The sequence below is a fragment of the Leucopleurus acutus genome, assembly GCF_964270905.1.
Source record: "Leucopleurus acutus genome assembly, chromosome: 3".
In the NCBI taxonomy this organism is placed as follows: Eukaryota; Metazoa; Chordata; class Mammalia; order Artiodactyla; family Delphinidae; genus Leucopleurus; species Leucopleurus acutus.
The window spans coordinates 124,044,958-124,067,934 of record NC_139145.1 but is presented as its reverse complement, the minus strand read 5'-3'; the positions used below and the strand labels follow the sequence as shown (position 1 = coordinate 124,067,934).

General features: G+C 39.1%; 1 protein-coding gene across 2 annotated transcripts in view; it reads left to right on the top strand.

Moving 5' to 3' along the window:
• Positions 1–15,489, top strand: part of NLN (neurolysin) — a 100,502-nt gene extending 85,013 nt beyond the window's left edge. For both annotated transcript variants that reach the window (XM_082836602.1, XM_082836603.1), the window contains 4 exons: positions 1,240–1,426; positions 1,962–2,090; positions 3,291–3,427; positions 13,577–15,489. In XM_082836602.1, the coding sequence (XP_082692728.1) occupies positions 1,240–1,426; positions 1,962–2,090; positions 3,291–3,427; positions 13,577–13,711 (588 nt within the window). In that variant the 3' untranslated portion in view covers positions 13,712–15,489. The remainder of the gene's footprint in view (positions 1–1,239; positions 1,427–1,961; positions 2,091–3,290; positions 3,428–13,576) is intronic.
• The last annotated feature ends 7,488 nt before the right edge of the window (positions 15,490–22,977 follow it).

Genomic DNA, 22,977 nt, shown 5'->3' with positions numbered 1-22,977 from the left:
ATGATGAAGTCAGAGAGAGAAGACTGGGATGTGAAGCATCTAAATAGGGAAACAGGACAGAGGTTCAGGGAAAGATAACAGAATAACCCCCATTCTGCTGCTGACCCAGTTGGGTAAATGCTAAATATTCCTCTGCCAATGGCAGTTTTACATGAGTTCTCTGGACGGTGTGAAGGTTGAAAAACACCAGCCTGTCTAGTGAATTCCCATCTTTCTACTCAAGAGCTTTCTAACATCTGATTCAACAATTTACTAAACTTTCGTTTTTTAAATAAAACTTTTTTTTTTAACGCTTAGCCCACACCCTCAGAATAAGTCCTTTATTTTTACAGTGGGTACTTTAACTTCTGAGTATATCAGTTGTTTCTCTTTTCTCATAGCTGCATTTAACTCACCTCACTTGCCAACTATTATAGTGCTAAATCCCACTGAAGGGGCTTCTTGTTTTAAGGTAACATCTTCTACCCAATCTGAGAGGTACAGCTCTGGCTTTCTACAACACGGTTGTCTTAGAAACACTTATTTAAAGTTTAGAACACAAAACACCACACACATGAAAAGGGCATCTGTCTGTAATGTTGTAATTTAACTCTTTAACTGATTTAGATGGAAACTTGAGTAGTTAAATAATAGACTGATGAATGCCCCAGAAAGGCATGTATTGAGTAAACAAAGATATGCAAATAGAAAGGGGAGCTAGGGAGAGATTTGTCTTAGATCTCTTGGATCTCTTCATTTTTAGTGGGAAATTCCTTTCGGGTTTTGTTTTGTTTTGTTTTGGGTCTTTTTGGCTGCCCTGAGTGCCTTGTGGGATCTTAGTTCCCCAACCAGGGATCGAACCCGCGCTCTCAGCAGTGAAAGCGCAGAGTCTTATTAACTGGACTGCCAGGGAATTCTAATGGGAAATTCTTTTAAAATATTTTTACTTTCAAAGCTTAAGGCTTCTTTTAACTTAGACTGATTTTTTTTCAGTTATGATTTCTTAATGATTGTTCCAAGTGTGTTCTGTGATTCAAAAGAATGAAATATTAGTTTAACAAAGGGTATTTGGGGGTTATTTTTCAGGCTGCTTGGCTACTGTGTTTTATTTTCAATATAAATTTGAGGTTATCCTAACCATTCAAAGAAGCAGTTGACTCTGATTCTGATTTAAGTTTTGGTGAGTCTTAATTATAATTCATCATATATGTAGTTTTCATTCAGTGCTTTTTAAAAAAGACCTTTATGTTTACTTTTTAGACCGACTTTGCACGATTTAGTGGAACAAATGTGGAAACTGACTTCGTAGAGGTGCCATCACAAATGCTTGAAAATTGGGTGTGGGACGCTGATTCCCTCCGAAGACTGTCAAAACATTATAAAGATGGAAGCCCTATTACAGATGATCTGCTTGAAAAACTTGTTGCTTCTAGACTGGTCAACACAGGTATGACTTATAATTTTAGAAAATAAACTAGAATTGCTTAATGGAGAATTGGTGGCATCTTTTTTCTTTTTTTTTTTTTTTTAGGTAAGAAGTGGATTTATTTAGAGAGATACACATTCCATAGACAGAACGTGGACCGTCTCAAAAGGCAAGAGCGGCACCAGAGCATGGGGTCGTCTCAGAAAGTGAGAGCGGCCATGAGAGAACCACACTCCACAGACTGAGTGTGGGCCATCTCAGAAGCCAAGAGGCCTGCTGCATCTTCTTCTATAGAACTTATTTCGTCTTTTGTAATGATAGTACCCCCAGAGTGTTAATATGAGAAGGGAAGACTGCTAAGTATATTGGAATACTGAACCCTGAAATTATGTCCAAGAAAAAAAAAATACATCTTTTAAATCTTAAATAGAATGAGATGTCTTGCTCCGATTTTGCAATGAGTACTACAGGAATCAGTTTTTGAAATCTATGATGTATGATTAGAACACATAGTTCTCTCTTCTCCAAAACATGTCCAACATTCTTATGTTATTAGGTCTCCTGACCTTACGCCAGATTGTTTTGAGCAAAGTTGATCAGTCTCTCCATACGAACACTTCACTGGATGCTGCAAGTGAATATGCCAAATACTGCACAGAAATTTTAGGTGTTGCAGCTACTCCAGGTACGTAAATACGATCACTAAAAGTTCACTCTTCCTGTGAAGCACAGGGTATACTCCTAACACTGCCAGAGAAGGTAGAGTTTGTCAGGCAGGTTGCCTAATATAATTTGCTTCTGATTTCTGAAATCAGACCATGACTTTCAGGTCAGCATACTCTGTCCTCAGAGTTATCCTGTCCAAATGTGCTTGACGGGGAGGCGGCGCCAGCTTTGCAGCATTTTAGTGTGATCAGGCGTGAGCAGTCGGCCTCCACCCCAGAGCAGAGAAAGCCACTCCCGTTTGGCAGCACCGCCTGGCTCTGCCCTCCCTGTATGCACCGTGACTTTCCTAGGGTTTCGGTAAGATGTTGCCAGAAGGGGCAGTTTGAGAGAAAGGCGCAAGCTTCTACCTTGTGTCTGATTCTGCTTCTGAGGTCAGTTAAGGCAGTTTGACCAGCAGTTTCTAACCTGGTATTATTTATGAGATTCGTGTGAGTGGGTGGGAGATGCTCAGACATATGCTATGTTACATTTATATTTGTATATTTTAAGCAAATATGTAGCTGTACGTGTATACGTAGTTGGAAAGGTGAGTTTTTTCTATCAAAGAAATTGTTGTTTAATTGAATCAGTCACATTTATACCCATATTAAAGGTCAGAATAGCCCATTGAGTTCATCCAGGCTCCTCGCTTCCTTTTGTGATCTGTTTCTAGTAGACTGAACAGCAACTTTGTGCCTCAGGCCACTTGGACAAAATCCTTTTGTAAAGTAGCCCTAGAGGTAGATTGAATTGGTAAGACCTTTTTAGCTCTTCACATAAAGAGTTCTTTTTCAGTAATTATGAACCTCAAATAAGTGCCATACTGATACTGTTTCAGATATAAATAGGTGTGACAAAGAGTAGGCTTAATATTATTAGAGTATTTGTAAGACACATATGTGTCTAAGGGATAAGAAAGGAGCGAGTTGTCTGATAGGTGTGGACAAAGCCTCTGAATCTATTGTTAGGCATTCCAGAGCTTAGGGCCGAAACCAGCTCTGAGGCGGAGCTGTCGTAGGAGAGAAGTATGTAAACATCTTGGCCAACGGGAGTACTAGAGGTGAGGACCTACCACTGTCTCCTCCCACAGCTGGACTCCCCATAGGGAAACCTTAGCTAGCTGAGACCCTGCTATTTAACATTTGCCATCACACTGATTGAAATGTATCTTTCTTTAAAGGCACAAATATGCCAGCAACTTTTGGACATTTGGCGGGGGGATATGATGGCCAATATTACGGATATCTTTGGAGTGAAGTATTTTCCATGGACATGTTTTACAGCTGTTTTAAAAAAGAAGGGATAATGAATCCAGAGGTATTGTATTTTTTTTCCTCCTTTTGTTACTTCTGTAGTTGCCCCCTCCCCTTTAACTCCTAGTAAAAAAAAATATTTATTACACCTAGACTTTTAGAGTAAGAGATCTGATAACAAATCTTAACTTGAAAGTCTGGCATCTTCTCACATCATCATACATCATTAAGTTGCTTTGTGTAAGTGATTAATCCTATAAGTTAAAGAAAAACCCTACTGCATTTTCTTGCTTATTAACATTCCAATATATTGCATAATTAAGATTCAAAGCTTTGTTTATGCATTTGAGCATTTATAGCTGCCAGTTTTGACATGTGCCATACAGTGTTTTAGTTTTATAGGAGGTTGGGAAAGAAAGGTAAACTCCTTCCTGATATAAATGGTCTGCCTATGTTTTGATATACTCTACACACTTTCATTATATATGTGCTGTGGAAGGCACCCTTCTTTCTGTGATTGGCATGCGCCGCCTACTACATGGTTTGTAACCTAAATGCCTTTAAGTAATTTAAGCTGCTTCATTAACCTGAGCCATTCCTTTCTGAGTACAGTGAATTGGCTGCCAGGTGGCTGCCAGCCAAACCTTCCTGAGTTACAGTCCCTCACAGTCTCCACTCTTGCTGAAGACTCAGCTGTCAGATTATTTCTAGGGCTGATGGATTTTCCAGTGTGTTTTTCATTCTGTTTGATTTAGAAATTAGAAGAACAAATTATCAAAATCAGGTTCTCTGTGCTTATTTCAACCAACTGATCTGTTCTCCAGACTTTATTGCATACTACCTTACACATATGCACTGAAAGACATTGATGTAATTTGGGCCACCGTCCCTTCCCCCAACCCTTCGCCCCCAAAACACCACCTCCAGGACACTTACATTCTATAGACTAACCTTTCCAATCCCTGCATCTTCAGTCCCACCCTACCCAGGCTGTTAGGTCCCTGTAAGTCTCTTTCTATTCCCTGGCCACCCCACTTAAAACGATCAACCACTAATTTGTTCTCATAAATACCCTGACTCCTGCATGACCTTCAGCCAGTGCCCAGCCCTGGATTCCTCTACCATCTCATTTAGAGATGGTGACCTTGGAATTCAGTCTTCTGGGGAAGATCTTGCGGCTCCACTTAATGCCCCACTGCAGTCATGCTGTCGAACCTGCACTGGACCCCCAGTGTGACTCCACAGTCCTGCTCTACTTACCTTATTGGGGTCCCCACCCTCTCTCTCTCTCTCAGCAGATGCTCTCTCCTCTCTACTAAGAACATTAAGATTATTGACAGTGAGTACCTTCATCTTTCTTTCTCTTTCTGTACTTCAATATTTATCTTCTTTCCTCCTGTCTCAGGAGACATGTCTATAATACTAAGACTTACTGGTTTGCCATCTCAGGAAAAAAACTTACCACTGACTCTGATAATTTCAGTGCTACTACTCAGTTGTTCTTCCTTTCACAGCCTACTCTCTAGGTGTAAGAAACAGTTTCTGCAAACCTCTGTTTCCCGGCTTTTGCCTCCACCAACTGAACTGGAAAGTTACCCTCCCTCCAGAGTTACCTACTACTGATGATCCAATCGCCAACTCCCAAAGGCCCTCATCTACCTTTTGTTTTACTTTATGCTTCTTGGTATTCCTCTCTTTGTCACAGCCCTTAGCTTAGCAAACAAATCCCTCTGCACTTCCCAGAACTCGCAGTGTGTCAGCCAAATTTGTATGTTCCCTTGTGTCTTTCCTCCTTCACAAATTTATTCATTGTACTTCTTCCACCTAAAACGTATGCCTTCCTTGTCTGTGCCTCTCCAAAATCGTACCATTCATAAAGGCCCTATTCAAATGAAATCTTCCAGATCATCGAAACCAGAAGTGATATTTCCATTCTCTGAACAGAAGAGTGAACTTGGGCATGGGGTAAGGGTTTCAATAAGCTTTTTCTTGTGTCTGGAATGTTTAATATAACTATTATACAAAATGAAAAAAATCAGGTTATAAAATATTTTACACCATAGAATGCGAATTTTGATTTTAAAATATACATTCAGGAAAAAAAAGTACATCAAAATGTTGTCAATTGTTATCTCTGAGTGGTAAGTTTCTGAGTATTAAATATTTTTCTGTACTTTTTATGGAGTTTTTTCATATTTTTACATAGAGCATGAATTATTGTAGAAATCAGAAAACAATGTTTAGAGAGACACAAGGTCCAGAGATGCAGAGGTACAATTATGACCTCCACTCACGCTTAGTAGTTGGCGAGGCTTCCTGGCGTAATTGCTACAGCACCTCTTTCACCGCCCCTGGTCCGCTCACATGACCACATCCCCAGGAGCCTCCACTGTCTCCTCTCTTCTTCCCGCTGTCAAGGTAACAGCCAAAGTACTGATCCCAGTGGATCCCAAGGAACTTGCAGGTCCAGCAGGAGCCATCCCTGCCATTATGCTTCTATGTACCTCCTTTTATCTCAGGCTTCACAGCTTGGCAGGCAGCCAGGCTACTCTTAATTCAGACAAAAGGGCTGGGTTGAATGTGGAGAAAGCAAGATTCCCTACAACTTGGAGTTGTTGCCTTGTGAGGTTAAAAACAGTTTTCAGTTTTACTAAAATTCTGAATTCAGCTGTACTATGTATTATTACTCATCTTATGCCAGGAAGCTGGCTTTAATCCCTTCTTTTTTCCTTCCTATTAAATACTCTGGAATATCGTCATTTCTTGCTCCCCTGCTGTCACAGCAATAGTGAGTCTGGCTCCAGTGGCCAAGGAGAATCCCATTGCACCCATCCTCACGCTCTTCACTGCAGTGGCAGTTATGGGAATAGCTTTTTATTTTTTTATTTTTTAAATTAATTATTTATTTATTTATTTTTGGCTGCATTGAGTCTTCATTGCTGCACGTGGGCTTTCTCTAGTTGTGGTGAGCGGGGTCTACTCTTCGTTGTGGTGTGCAGGCTTCTCACTGCAGTGGCTTCTCTTGTTGCAGAGCACGGGCTCTAGGCGCACGGGCTTCAGTAGTTGTGGCTCGCAGACTCTAGAGCTCACGCTCAGTAGTTGTGGCGCACAGGCTTAGTTGCTCTGCGGCATGTAGGATCTTCCCGGACCAGGGCTCGAACCCGTGTCTCCTGCATGGCAGGTGGATTCTTAACCACTGCACCACCAGGGAAGCCCAGGAACAGCTTTTTAAATAGCCATTCTATACCCTCCTACAGTGTACTGCTTGTTTGGTTTTGTTTTAATTTTTTTTTATTATTTTTACAAATGTTTGCTCTAAAATAACACCCAATATACACAATTTAAATATCCATTTATTTAAAATTAACACTTTGGAATAACAATCCTGTTCTACAAAAAACTTCAGTCATTATTACAACTATGTTGTGATGAAGGGAAAGAATTTTTGTGGTATAAAGAAATACTGAATTTGATCTGAAGTCATGGGAATCAGATCAGTCACAATATATCATGCAGACTTTGTTGTCTCAAGGTCCCTCACACTCCCTAGTGTATATTTGGAGCATTTTGAGAAGATAGCAGGATGCCCCTTCAAGGAGTCAGTGCCTGCTATTCTTAGTCCCCAGCTCTAGAGAGGCTCGGGGCTGAAAGATGATGTATTGTTGACATTATTGTTCATGGTCATTAGTATCGACAAAAGAACACCTCCAGGCCCTCCCTCTGTAACCTCTTACCATCCTGCAAAGCCCAGGGTCTGGTTGAGAACCATTTCAGATCTTAACAAGCAGAACTATAGAAAGTGTGCTACTCACTGGGAAAACAGTAATGGGAAGGGTCAAATACAAACCTGCAGGCTTCTGAATATCAAATGTTAGCAATAGAATATTTTACAGTACAATCGTTTTTATTGTTTCGATGGCCTCTATCAAAGTGTTAGAACTGGCCACTTACCTGTAATAGCCTAAAAGTTTGATACCTCTGGTTTTATCTGTAATTTTCTATGTTCTTCATAGTAAATAGGTGTAACATCTTGACTGTTTAATCAGTTTGTTAAATATTACCTAAAGCCTTCGTTTCTAGTAAACATGGAGAAGTTGTCTCAACAGACATACCTTTTACTTTTCCAACTTCTCTCTTAAATAACTATGAAAGGGAGCTGCTTGGGAGTAACACTTTTCCAGCAAACTCTAGCTCTTTCAGGAGCCCTTTAAGGTTGCCAAATGTAGTTTCAAAATCTAGCAGCTAATCATAGTGTTGCAAGAATAAGGGCATTTTAACTAGGGCCATTTCTTTTTTTCTCTTTTTTTATTTATTTATTTATTTATTTATTTATTTATTTTTGTGATACGCGGGCCTCTCACCGCTGTGGCCTCTCCCGTTGTGCAGCACAGGCTCCCGACGCGCAGGCTCAGAGGCCATGGCTCACGGGCCTAGCCGCTCCGCGGCACGCGGGATCCTCCCAGACCGGGACACAAACCCGCGTCCCCCGCACCGGCAGACGGACTCTCAACCGCTGCACCACCAGGGAAGCCCTTTTTCTCTTTTTTTAAAATTAATTAATTAATTAATTGTTTTTGGCTGCATTGGGTCTTCGTTGCTGCAGGCAGGCTTTCTCTAATTGCAGCAAGTGGGGGCTACTCTTCATTGCAGTGTGCAGGCTTCTCACTGTGGTGGCTTCTCTTGTGGAGCACGGGCTCTAGGAGCGCAGGCTTCAGGAGTTGTGGCACACGGACTTCAGTAGTTGTGGCTTGTGGGCTCTAGAGCGCAGGTTCAGTAGTTGTGGCGCACGGGCTTAGTTGCTCAGTGACATGTGGGATCTTCCCGGACCAGGGCTCGAACCCGTGTCCCCTGCACTGGCAGGCGGATTCCTAACCACTGCACCACTAGGGAAGCCTGGGCCATTTCTTTTTATAAGGCAACTTCATTGTGGGAAAATTTCCTAAAAGTTAATAGACATTGTGGATTCAAAGGCAATTATATTGTTGCGCTAGAATGATGTTCCTCCTCTTCTGCATTTAGAGTAATTGCTAAGCTTCGTTTTTTTCCATCAGTGAAGAAGAAATACAAACAAGTATCACATGCAGAAAGGAATACTGAGAAAGTCAAGACAGTTAAGTGTAACTATCCACAATGCCATATGAAAGGAGCTAGATCTTACATGCAATAACAGACACAGAAACATAGGAAGAATCTTGGTTAAACAAGAAAAAGAATTACCTGACAGAAAGTGTTTTATAAAGCTAAGTATTCCAGGACCCTTCAAACAGAATCCTAGGACCAGTTCCTGCTATAATATGTTGCTAAGAGAGAATATGAAATTCTTCTCCTGACAGTCCTTACAAATGGATTAAATTCTGCTTCAGCTTCCCCGATCTACCACCCCAAAGCTGATTTTTCTTACACTTCAACCTTTTCTAACAGCATTAAATTTTGCCTGATTTAAGGGACAAAGGAAGGAAATGGGATTGATTTCCAACCTACTTCTTGAATATTTACAATGCCAGACCTTCTAAGCCTTGAATCCCAACCAGCTGGAAGCAGTTTTTCTTCCTTTTTGTGTTCCTACAGCCCTTCTTTGTGTTTCTCTTAGAGCTCTAATAATCTGCTTTGTTAATTGTCTATTTCTTTATCTCACCTCCTAGATCATAAGGCTCTTGTAATAGGAACTGTTTTGTTCATCTTGGTGTTCGTCCTCTGCTTCAGAACATTTAACTATTATTGGGCCCAACTGGTAGTTGCTCCAACTGCTTCCACTCTTCTGTCCCCCTACTACACACGACTTCCCTTCCTTTTTTGTCCAGATCTCCTCCCTCCCCATAGTTATTTATTCTTCCATCCTCACAAATTGAAACTTCGCTTAAGGTTTCCAGAAGACCTCTTTCACACAAGGGAAGATTCCTACCACCATTCTTTGTTTCCGTCGCCACCAATCTTTCACTCTCTCCCTCCTTCCTGTTTGTTATCAAAGGTATTCTTTTTCTGCCCTCAACCTCCCCACCGTCACTCATAAAAAAACAAAGTATGTGCTGTTGGAAAGTTTACAGATGAGTTGCGGAAGGAAAGGTTTCAAAGTCCACTTTAAAAGCGGGCTGGTGAGGCTGGGAGATACCTGATCGTCATCACCTGTCCTTGGGCGGATGCTTTCTGCCCTGTTGCCTGTTACTCAGCGTCCGAAGGAGATACCTGGCTCCACTCCCTATAGTCTGTCACAAGAGGAAGGAGAAAGAAGGGAGGGTTGGAAGGCTGTGGGAGCTTGCATGTGCTCCTTCAGAGAAGCCAGAGATGGCAGGAGACCCAATCTGTTTCCCAATTTATGTGTTCTCATTGTTGGTAGATGATGGGTGTCCTTCATTCGGATAATTATGATTGCTCTTAAAATATTACCTCAAATAAAGGGCATAGATTCTTGCATAAAATGAGTGCCTTGTCTCTTCTTAGTATTCCTACTAAACTATATATTCTATTTTATACTAATAGTGGAGATGAAATCTCTTGTGCTTTTTTCTAGCTTTATTAGGAGACAGAACTAATTTTAAGGAAATGCTGAAAACAGGAATGCATTTGTTTCCCTGACTGTGTATAAGTGACTGAACTTAGGGGCGGTGTGAGGAGAAGGGAAATGAAAGGAGGGATGGATGACTACTCAGGTTTATTGAATACCAGCATATGGCAGGAATGATTCTAGGCAGCAGGCAAGGTACTAAAATCATCTCCTCTAATTCCTCATACACTGAGGGAGGTAGGCATATTCCCACTTTACAGGTAAGGAAACCAAGGCCCAAGGCCACATAGCTGAGAATGAAGCCGAGATTCAAACCTGGGCCTGACTCCAAAACTCCTGATCCTGCTTTAGAAAAATCAGTGTTGGGGAATTCCCTGGCAGTCCAGTGGTTAGGACTCCATGCTTCCACTGCAGGGGGCACAGGTTCGATCCCTGGTCAGGGAAGTAAGACCCCACATTGCTGCATGGCATGGCAATCAATCAATCAATCATCTGAACATTTTTAAAAAAAGAAAAAGAGGTACTTCCGTGGTGGCGCAGTGGTTAAGAATCCTCCTGCCAATGCAAGAGTCACAGGTTTGAGCCCTGGTCTGGGAAGATCCCACATGCCACGGAGCAGCTAAGCCCATGCGCCACAACTACTGAGCCTGCGCTCTAGAGCCCGTGAGCCACAGCTACTGAGCCCACATGCCACAACTACTGAAGCCTGCACACCTTGAGCCCATGCTCCGAAACAAGAGAAGCCACCGCAAGGAGAAGCCCGCACACCGCAACGAAGAGTAGCCTCCACTTGCCGCAACTAGAGAAATCCGGCGTGCAGCAACAAAGACCCAACGCAGCCAAAAATAAATAAAGTTTTAAAAATAAATAAGTAGATAAAGAAAAAGAAAAGAAGGAAAGAAGACATCAGTGTTAGAGAGGACTTGCACAGTTGCCAAAAGACACATGTTAACCTTCCAGGAGTAAAAACCACAGAAGTGACTGATGCTGATTTTCCTTCCCTGAACTAATAGGAGCTCCTACGCTATGCAGATCCCCCTGAACAATTTTTTTAGCATGAAAACTTGTAGTGGTTGCCTTAGAGCTTCTCTTCCTGCTTTGCTCACAGTTACAGTTCCTTAATTATATAAACAGAGTAGAACAATTCACAGCAAAGACTCCTTCCACCTGTGGCATATGTCTCCCAAGCAGTGTTCTCTCGCCCAGAGAAGCCGGTACCTTCCTAACACACAAATTTGCTTAACTTTTTTTTTTTTTTAAAGAAAAGCAAGATCCGATTACCAAAATGACTCTTAAACTCTTCTCCAAACTTCATTGCAAAAGAAATGAAACTATTAAAAGACAATTGCTCTGTAATTCAGGAAATTGAATTAACTTGTTTGGAGCTATAAACAGGGGAGGACTTGCACTGCCCTGAGCCACATATTGTGAGACCAAACAGTGCCCTGCTCCACAGTGACTGTACGGCAGAGGAGGCATGAGCTGGCTCTTCACAGCAACGTGCAGCTCCTCTAATGCTTGCTTTTCTTTACTACCAACATTTACAGTTCTCTGTACAAAATGAGAATATTCTGGCAGATGTCCACATTTTGGTGATAATTTTTTTTACTTTATTTAAATTTTCATTACTGTTCCTATAATATTTGTGCAATGAAATATGTCTTTTTACTAAATAAAAGACTCTCAGATCTTGAGCATTAAGAATTTCTGCAGGTAAATATTAATAATTGAGGTTACATGATAGGTACAAGAGGGTTCAGTATACTGTTCTCTCTACTATTAGTATATATTCAAAATTTTTCCGTAATAAGTGGTTTAAAATATTTTTATCATTCAGATCAATTTAATTCACATTTCTAAGTTCTTCCTATACTGCTTTGTCCAGAGATAACTGCCCTTCCTTGCCCCACCCACTAATCTAACACTGGTCAAATTTAGACACATTGGGGATTGAAAGAAAGGGAAGTGGGGTAAGCTGTGTTCGGCTCAAGAGCTCTGATCTGCTACTTCTTAGAATAATAAAGTCCATGATGAGAATAGCCATCACTCACATTTTAGGTTCTAGATCGCTATTCTAACAGTAATTAATTGATGCAGACCAAGCAAGAAATGACACATCTTTTTTTTTCTTCCTAAACAAAATTAGATCTAGCTCTAAACTGTCATTACCAGGGTTTTCAGGAAGTCCAATATCAGTGATTACAGGCCGGCACTTTTTAAGAAAATTTACTCAAAGCTTGTAAATAAGGCAACAAGATTGCTACTCGCTAGGCCCCAGACCTGTATAGTAGCCACATGTAGCTACTGAGCCATTGAAATGTGGCCAGTGCTACTGAAGAATTGAATTGAGATGTGCTGTAAATGTAAAAAACACACTAGATTTTGAAGACATAAAAAATAAATCTCAATAGCAGCCTATATTGATACATGTTGAAATGATAACATTATAGATATACTGGTTTAAATAAAATATTTTATTAAAATTAATTTTCCTCCCTTTTTTAATGCAATTACTAGAGCATTTAAAGATATATATGGACCACATTATATTTGTACTGGACAGTGCTCTCTAGAGTTTATAGGAAGTAAGTTTGACTAATTGTTTACTCCTGATGAAGGCCCATCGGTGAAGTTAGCTCTTCGCCTGTAGATCATTAATAAGTTGAAGATTATTTCTGTTTATAACTGAAAGATAACCCGGAAAGTTTTGATTTCATGACCCTTGTAAAACATTAAGTAGTTTTGTATCTAACCTGGTGGATTTCATTCATCAACATTTTATTTTCTTTAACAGTTTGACTAGACTTATCTCTGATGGTTGTACCAAGCAGAATCATTGTCATAAGTCAAAAATGAGATTACTTTTGTCTCCAGAAATTCTCAAGCTATTTATGTACTTGGAGAGACTATTAATGACGGTTCAAATGATATAATGGATATAAATTTGAGTGTTACTCTGTGAACTATTTTATGCGTAGATTTAGAATTAGGCTGCACTGAATTGTCTTGCCTTTCTTTCCTAAAAGGACGGTGAAAAGGAAGTGAAAATATTGAATAATGCTGATACTGAATTACAGTTGTTTGCTTTATCTGCTCATGTATGTGTGTAAATAAAGGCAGAGGAACTAGGATGTGTTTTAAAATTCCAGACCTTGTCCCCAAAGAAAACTTTGCAAAGGTCCTCCTTCCCCATGCTGGGCCCACAGAAATGTCCTACCCTATACCACGGGACATGTGCTGTTGCCTTACCCCATAAGTAAAAAGGGTTTTTTTAATGAGCCCCTCATAAAAATATAGCAGAAGCCATTTTGACAGTAGCTGGGCTACTGTTTCCAAGTATACTGAACCCCTATTTGTAGCCTAATTGAACACTTGCTTTACTAACCCTTTTGAAATCGCATTTGGGATGGGATGGCAAATAGGAGCCTGTTCTGTCTTCCATTTGGCTATTTTTCGTTTGTCTGTTTGCTCACATAGTCAACATGCTGCTGAGAGTCTAAGGAGACAAGACAGCAATAAAGGGGAGTGCGGAAGACCGAGGTCTAAGCTCCAGATCTCTTAGCTACCGAAGTAAATAAATAATGCAGAGCTGCAGTCTATGAGGGAGAACATCCAGACAAAGCTGAAGTCCCTTTTTCTCTTCTCTTTCGTATCGAGAGATTTGGGAAATTGCTATAACCATGAATTATTAGGCGTGTTTTATTTTATCAGGTTGGAATGAAATACAGAAACCTAATCCTGAAACCTGGGGGATCTATGGACGGCATGGACATGCTCCAGAATTTCTTGAAACGTGAGCCAAACCAAAAAGCGTTCCTAATGAGTAGAGGCCTGCATGCTCCGTAAACTGGGGATCTTTGGGAGCAGTCCATGTCTGGAGGACAAGCTGACATCATCTTGTATTACTGGCCTGGAAACTGAAGGGAGTTTTGCAAATGAAAATGTAGATTTCTATTGACTTCCTTTTGTTTTTTGATTTGAAAAATTATACAGATGTAAATGGAATTATAAATACGGTGACCTAAGAAAAAGACCCATTAGAAAATAATTGTACTATAAAATTTCATAAAAATGGATTTGATTTCGTTTTATAAAAGTTTCATATGAATGTAATTTGATTTTTTTACTGTTGTAATCTAGATTACTATTATAATTAGGAATTTTTAAATTGAATCATATACATTATATACTTTGATCCTTCTTATATCTTGAAGTTTTGTACTTGGGATTTCTGAACTGATAAATGAATCACCACGTTCCTCTGTTAAATATTGCCTCAGAGCCTTGCATCCACTTTGACTCTGTCTCCCAGTAAAGTGTGACTCAGCTCTTTGCCTGCATATCTCAGGGCCAGGGGAATATGCCTCAGTAATGCATTTATCTGTATTTCAGGCCTCATGATTTCTAACTTTCTGCCACACTTGAATAATGTTACTCCAGTTGGTTTAGTCTTTTCTGTCTAACGTCCAGTCAGAGAACACCAGAAAATTATGAGTTTTAGCTGAAATTACTTAATGCATATTGCAGGTTTTAATATCTTGTATTAGAGAATTTTGGATCTTGGATTAGAGGTTCATTTCCACTTCAGCATACAAGAGTGTCAGCCTTTCTGCATATTTGCCAATTAGAACACTAAAGCAAGTCCAAGGACATTTTTCTCTTCTCATGTTTCTAATAAGTGGTAGGGACTTTGCCTCCTTTACTCTACCCCTCACCCGAAGTGGCAGGTAGGCATGTCACGAGGTCTATCCCGAGTGCCACAGGAAGAAAGCTGAAGCTGATATGGAGCATAAAGGGTCCAGAAACTCCAGGAGAGGAGTGGGTTCTGCACAGAAGTGTTTGAGGACGGCTGCCCCAAGTGTTATGTGTGCTTCATCTCAGCCATGGCAAGGAGGCTCTTCCATGGCTTATTTTGTCTGGTGATTGTAAGTGAACCTTTGGATCACTTTAATTCTCTTTACTGTGGGCCTAAATTCCAATTCTTCAGCAGACCAGGAAACTCACGTACTTATTTTTCCTCTAGGAGTCTACTCAATGAAGAAACCAAAACAGGATAATTTTTTTTTTAATTAAAAAAAACTAATTTTGAATGTGTGCATTCTTCACAGGACTTCTAATTGTTGTCCAGTGTGTACCTGAGGTATGACTTTGCTGGCCAGGAACAAAATTAGAACCTTTCCATTCTCTAGTCCAAATGGACTTTGTGCTAAATAAAAAAAAAAAATATTATGCTGCATAGTCAAACTGTAGACAGCAGGAAAAATCAAGAGCTATAGAGACACAGAAGAAAATTCAGATTATTATTGTCAAGCAAATACCCTTAACATCAAGGAAATCCCACCCTCCCTTCTGAGACAATTGCCTGGCCCTCTCTCCCCGACATTTGTTCAGCATCACCACCTCAGGTCCGTGAAGCTGGGTTTTTTTTTTGGGGGGGAGGGTTGGTCTGAGCAATGTATGATACTTTTCTCACATTTGTTTTTTTCCGGACTGTTCTGTCTTCCAGTTTCAGGCAAAAACTCTCTTCAGCTTTTTCTATCGCCCAATGCATCTCCTTAACAATAACTTTATCATTTTAAATCTTAACTTATTTCACATGGAAAAACTAATACTTGGTGTGAAAAAGGCTGCACACAATAAAATTACATTATTATCCATGAGAATGAACTCACATTTCTTTCATACTTTAATGTTAAAACTGAAATGCATAAGAAAACAAAAGTGCTGTGGTGTTCTTTTTATTTAGGGTTCACATCCAGTATTTAGAATCTACCGAAGAACATAATGTCCATCAACAGATGAATGGATAAAGAAGATGTGGTACATATATACAATGGAATACTACTCAGCCATAAAAAAGAACGAAATAATGCCATTTGCAGCAACATGGATGCAACTAGAGATTATCATAGTAAGTGAAGTAAGTCAGAAAGACAAAGACAAATACCACATAATATGACTTATAGGTGGAATCTAAAATATGACATAAATGAACCTATGAAACAGAAACAGAATCACGGACATAGAGAACAGACTGGTGGTTGCCAAGGGGGAGGGGGTTGGGGGAGGGGTGGAGTGAGAAGTTGGGGTTAGCAGATGTAAGCTTTTATATATAGAATGGATAAACAACAAAGTCCTACTGTATAGCATAGAGAACTATATTCAATATCCTATGATAAACCATAATGGAAAAGAATATTAAAAAAAAGAATATATATATATATAACTGAATCATTTTGCTATACAGCAGAAATTAACACAACATTGTAAATCAACTATACTCCAATAAAAAAGTAAAAAAATCTTTAAAAATAAAATCTACCAAAGAACAGCAATAAAATCAAATATTCATCAAGAAATATTCTCTAACATAGTAAAACTAAGGACATATTTTTTAAAGCCTTTTTGAATGTGGCCATCCATCTGCTTCTTTTTTTCCTAGATCAGAACATAGAGTGTCGGTGAGTATTCTGAATGGTGGAAAACTATAAAAATTGTAATTCACCAACCTACACTTTAGATTTATGGACTGACACATAATAAAGTCTCCTTGTTTAATGATCCAGAAGATTTGGGCCTGTTTCAGGTTTTAGGACAGTTGTCATTTCACTGAGGGCAAGTTCTTAAACATCTTAGGTGTGGTAGGCTTGGTTCCTAAAGGTTTAATTTTAAGATGCTACAGAGAAGAGAAAGAAAAGTCCTAATGTAACGCCACCTAATATAGATTTTTTTTCCTCTAGTACAGATGTTGCATGTTACCTAGATAAAGAACTAAAAATTCTCTTGAAGAGTATTTACACCAAAATCTTGCCTTTCTAAACTACTATGATGAAGGGTAGCTCTTTACACCTGACAAACAGCATTGTGTAAGAGACCAAAATCAAAAAAAATAGCAGAAAACAGCTCTTAAAAGTTTTTGATACCATGATTTTTTATTTGTAGGGAATTTACCTTAATTAGTAGGGAATGACTTAACTTTCTACTTTACCATTTTGCCTTTAGCCTTTGTGTAGGAATTAAGGTGTATAGTGATCCTGCCTCCCCAGTGAATCTGCTGGTTTGTTTATGACCATTTTTAATTTTTTCCTTTTCTGTCATTTAAAAGAAGAATTTTTCATGCTTGGAGAAAATTTAATTAAAATACTAATCCCCCAAATTGGGTTTCGGCATAGTTAGCTGATCCCCAAAGAGTGTTAAAAGAGAAACCCTGTCCCATCTGACTAGATGCAATGACCAAGGTTTCTTTCTTCCCTCAACACAACATTATTACAGTTATGTCTCTCATCTGAAACTGGATAGCCCTTCAAAATTGAATATGCCTTCTCTTATGAACACTTGATGAGAATAAAAGCAAAAAAGACATACATGCTTTCATTTTCTTTGAAAAGCAGTCAATGTCCGAAGTTTACTTTTTCAGTTCAGTTTTAATGGAGAAATTTCCACTAGAAACAAATCCACCTAAGTGATTATCTAGTACCAACTGTATCAAGGCAAAGGGTAAAAGTTATAAAATCTAAGTACTAGGTTAAGGTAGCCTTTTCCAACATACCCACAATAATGCTATATAAATGGATACTTGTTAAAATTTTTTTTGAAAAATTGGGGTAATGAACACAACAACCCTTCAAACACCCCTCTCCAGTGAATGATTCTTGAGTTTTTATTTCACTGCATTTACCTTGTAGTTCCCTTTCCTGATAAAATATAGGTCCAGTGCATCTGGTCCACTATGTATGTACAAGGGGAGAGGTAAATATGACCCAGGCTCTCTTGTTTCTGCCCATATGAGCTGAAACCCATTCTAGCTGCTTATTGCATAGAGCTTGGGGGCTCACCTGAAATTTTACTGCCATGATAAAATGTCACTAGCATTTGTTGTCAGAGACACTGTATGGCTTAGAATGGTTTAAAGGTATGGTGTTCACTGAATCCAACAAGACACTTGACATCTAGATGGATGTCTTTAAGACTAAGATGAAGGATATGACAGGATAATCTTTAGCCAGCTGGATTTCCAGCTATTGAAACAACCTGAACGAGCTGAATAATGATTCACATTACACTGAGGGAAATTTCCAGTCCTTTGTATGAAGACATAAAGCATCCTATAGAAGGTATTATCAAATTTACAGATAACAGAGCTGGAATGATTACATATGATGACATTTGAAACTATTTCAGTGCTGAGACAAATTTAAGATGAAATTGGACCCATTACATTGCCAAGGTGATAGGAGGGGAAACCTGACTTGATAGTGGTATACTCAAGAAAAAAAAAAAACTGAAATTTTTATTTGACTAAGTTCTAGTATAAGCTCACAGTACTGCACACCTTGGGAGAGGACAGGAGGTGAGAACTAAAGCCTTGTAAAAGTGGGTTGATGGAAGAATGTGTCCAGATCAAAAGAAAAGTCCCACTGGACTCCAATGTGTTAAGATCAATCATGGCTAGAATATCGTGTTCTAATTGAGGTGTTTCATTTTAATCAGACTTTGGCCAAGTATTACCATGTTTGGAAGAGTAGGAAAAGGAGGGTGATTAGAAAACACTTCTCAAGAGCAATACATGAAAGAATTAGGGAAATTCAATCTGGAGATGAATTCAGACATACAAATGATAACTGTTTTCAAATACTTGAAGAATATGGAAGAGAGAATAGAGTTATTCTTCACTGTTTCAATCGCCAAAGCTTTAGAGAAATGGTTGGAAAATATAAGGAGACTTTAGCTCAGTATGAGGAAGCAGTTTCTAATAATTATTGTTGATTACAAATACATTCCGCTGCTATTAATGAGTGTTCAAACAAAGCCTGTGGCCGCCAGGAGTGTTAAAGAGGGAATTCCTCCTTTGAGTAGATGTTCGTACCAGATCAGCTTTGAGGTCTCCTCCAAAGTTTAAGATGCAACAAATAATCATCAGAAAAACATCACTCAGGTGAAAGAAATGTTTACAATGCTGGATCTTAGAAATGGCATTTAGATGATTGCAGCTCCTTTATACTATAGGGATGTAGTTTAAGCATTGCCTTATTCCTCATTCATGATCAGCCAGTGTTTATCCAGACATTATTATCAGTTTTCTGGTGGGTAATCTGGTAACTGAGAATGGGAGGTTAAGAGCCGTATTTGACCGTAAGAAAGCCAAAAGCTCTCACAGAATGAATAAGGTTCTTTTTCTCCCTTTTAGAGAATTTACAGTTGCTCTCTGTCCTTTCCACCCACTGCTATCTTCATCACACACATACACAGAGGCAAAAATCTAACTCAAATATCCAGTTTATTATGCATGCATTCCACCACATTGCCATCTCTTTGGGTCATTATTTCTATCCCCTGTCCTCCACAGTCCTTGGCTCATAGGGAATAGGCCATAAATGTTTGTTAAGTAAACATACCTTCTTTAAGATTACTTTTTGATATAAGGATACATTTTTCTACTGCAAAATACCTAATTTACAAATGAATCTAAAACTACATAGATTCTTTTTACACCTTCCACAAGAAGAGGCTCTTTTCCTTAGTATACTGAAAAAGTTTCTGTGTGAAGTAGATGGAAGAAACATGCATTTTGTAAAAGAAAAATTAAGGAGTGGAGAGTGTTTCTAAAGATTCCTCCACTTCTCTCTGTAATTATGTTCTAAACCTCGGAATTTCTTAATGTAGAAGCCCTGGTTCCCTAGAAGATCTACGAAAGGAGGAAGAGAACAGATGTCCATGACTGCCCTGAAATTATGTTGAAATTTTTGTGTACATGGATAAGTGCAACTTTTCTGGGGAAAGGATCCCTAGCATTAATCAGAAAATTTTAAGAACTACTGTCTTAATTTTTTTCAGACTTTTGTTTTTTAATTCAATTTGAAGACTATAAAGTACCCATTATGTATCAGGTGCTGTGCCTGGTAATGAGGATACAAAAATGACAGACAACCTTGAACTCAAGTTGCTCACAATTTATGAGGAAGGCAATTAAGTTCATAATTCATCGAGAAATTATAAAAGAAAGGTATGTTTAAAAAGCTTTTCTGCTGTTTTTCCCCAACACTGGTTGACTCCATTGTACAATTAGAACTTTGTGCCACAAAATTTTACAATTACCATGCCAACTGCCACCAGAGACTTATTTCTAACATAATGGTTGATTTTCTCTTTTCAGCATGTCAACAGTGGGATTAAATGGTGTTCTTCTATCTGTTTTCCAAGAGTTTTTTAGACTCTGTGGCTAAAGAACTCATAAATAAGAGATGAAAATGTTCACTTTAACCATTTTTATGTATTGTGATTAAATGCGTATAAACCTCTAGACATTAGAGGAATGAGTGTGGGACTCTTCTTGACCTGATAGATGTTGTATACCCAAGAGGCATTGGTACATCCTAGAAGACAGGCTAAGATGACCATTGAGCTGTTTAGAGAAGGTCCAGAATTAGTCAAGATTCCTTACTTTCTTCTCCCATCAGTGTTGTTAATGTTTGTTTACTACCAATAAGAGCCAAAGGAAAAGCACCCAACTCTTCAATCCCTCACTATTATTTGTAACCTCCTTATATGAGGATAGCAGCTAATTAAGCATTAGATCAATGAAAGACTGTAAAAACTTCAGAGTTCCAGGGTTCGTGACAAGGACTGGAACTAGACTTTCAACTTACACCTCATTTTCTTGTGTAAATGTACAGTAATTTACTTAATCAATTCCCTGTCAATGAACTTTTATGTCGTTTTCACTCTTTGGACACATCTGTCAATTTAGCTATTAAATTCTTAAAAGTGTAATTCCTGATTCAAAGGGTAGAAACACTTTAAATGTTGACATATATTGTCAAATTAGAGCCCTGTTTCTTAATACTGTTTACTACAATTGTTTAACGTTGAGGCAGTCACAAAAGATAAATGAGGAAAAGTGATTAGCCAGCAAAGCAAAATATCTGGTGTGACACCATTTATATTGCTTTCTTTCCCCATTGAGTGATGAGGACTAAAGGTTACTTCTTTTAGAAAATGGTAGGAGTGATTCCAGACAGGAATTTTCTTTCTCTATCAATGATTGGGTAGGTCCCAAAAGGAATGTAAGACTTTATCCCAGAACAAAGCCATCATCAGTCCTTTTGTATTCAGGGCAAAGTGGGGAAAACCAAAAGATCCATTTTGTCATCCCTGTCTCAAATCAGATGCCTTTCTGTGGTCTTAAACGTTTGTGTGACTGATAAGTGGGACCTCTGTTGTAATTCACAATGCAGTCACTGTTCTAAACATGTACATGGCCCACTCTGTCTCAGCTTCGATTATAAAATCTTTAGCCAGAGGCTATTATCCTCTGTTTTGTTCTGTCAGTGACACAGTTAGCCAGTGAATTTCCAACTGGGATCAGGTGGCAAGAGAGAAATTTCTCACACTTCATCTCTCAAGCTTTTATACACCCCAGGACATTTCCTCCTTTGGGGGGCCCCTGATTGTGGAAACTCCTTATATGTCTGTGCAGAATACATGAGAGCTCTCAAAGATTTGGCTTCTTGCATAACTCATCAACCAAACTTTAAGTAAGGTTACAAACTTGTTCCAGGAAAGCCAGACTGCTACCTGGTTGACCCTTAGCCGCTGAAGTTCAGATTAAGGGGGAAAAAAATCACTAAGCCCTGGTTAAACTTTTTAAGCCGTAGTTTAACTTTTCCCTAGTTAAAACCAACCTGTGTTATAAGGGTGCTGTGTATTTGGGTTAAAGTCTACAAAGATCTTATTAGTCGCTCTGACTACCTAATAAATATCTCAGGGCCCTATCAGAATCCAGCCAGGGTGTGTTAGTTCAAGAACATACTGTTTTCTGTGGTGCCAGTAGACAAAATGTCAATACGCCTGCTGCATTCCTCTGGGGTAATAGAAATGAAGTCATTACATTAGAAAATGAATCATGTGCCTAAGGTACACTTCTCACTCTGAACACACTGACTCTCCCGGGTTAAGGTCACTAATCCGTCAGCTGGAAGTAGCCAGAAGAGAGTGAGGTGGAAGTGTCACTCAAGGAGCATTGAGGTTTATGATATTTGAGATGGTAATGACAGTGGTTGGTGTGGAGGCTGAAGTTTAAATGTGTCTATCAGAGGGTAAATGCTGAGAGGCCAGGGCAATTTTAGACATCAAAGGGGGAGCACTAATATTCAAGAGAAGAAAGTATTGTGTTTCAAGGACCTGCTTGATTAACAAACTATTATTATAATTCAAGAGGAGTAGGGGAAGTTTTACTTTTCAAAAATAATATAGGAGAATATCTAAAACCAAAATTTTTTCAGGTCTTGCTAAGCTTTAATAATAAAAGGTATGAATTAGAAGGAACTCCTAAATACTACCTTATTACCTGTTATGTATTAAAAGTTTTGTAGTCATGTTTTTTTTCTCCCCAAAGGTCATGTGAAGACCCCGACTTTTTTTTCTTTTTTCTTTTTTTTCTTTTTGGCAGCATTGGGTCTTCGTTGCTGCACGCGGGCATTCTCTAGCTGCAGTGCGCGGGCTTCTCATTGCAGTGGCTTCTCATGTTGCGGAGCATGGGCTCTAGGCGCACGGGCTCAGTAGTTGTGGCGCACAGGCTTAGTTACTCCGCGGCACGTGGGATCTTGTGGCATGTGGGATCTTCCGGCATGTGGGATCTTCCCAGACCAGGGCTGAAACCCACGTCCCCTGAAGTGGCAGGTGGATTCTTAACCACTGCCCCACCAGGGAAGCCCTGTAGTCATGTTTTAATGGAACATTACCAAAGGTGACCTTTACTGTGTGTGCCAGAAAAATCTAGCTGTCATCTTGAGACTCCAGAGGAAGCATAAAAGGAGCTATTGGGCAAACTCGACAACAGTTTGTAACATTCCTAAACAGCCTAATCAATAAGTAAAAGGACAAAATGGTGTCGCTGAACCCTCTAGGAACCTATAATCAACATAAAAAACTCAGAAATTATCCTTTTTTTAAAAGTGAAGTATAGTTGATTTACAATGTTGTATTAATTTCTGCTGTACAGCAAAGTGACTCAGTTTATATATATATATATATATATATATATATATATATATATATATACACACACACACACACACACACATTCTTTTTCCTGTTCTTTTCCATCATGGTTT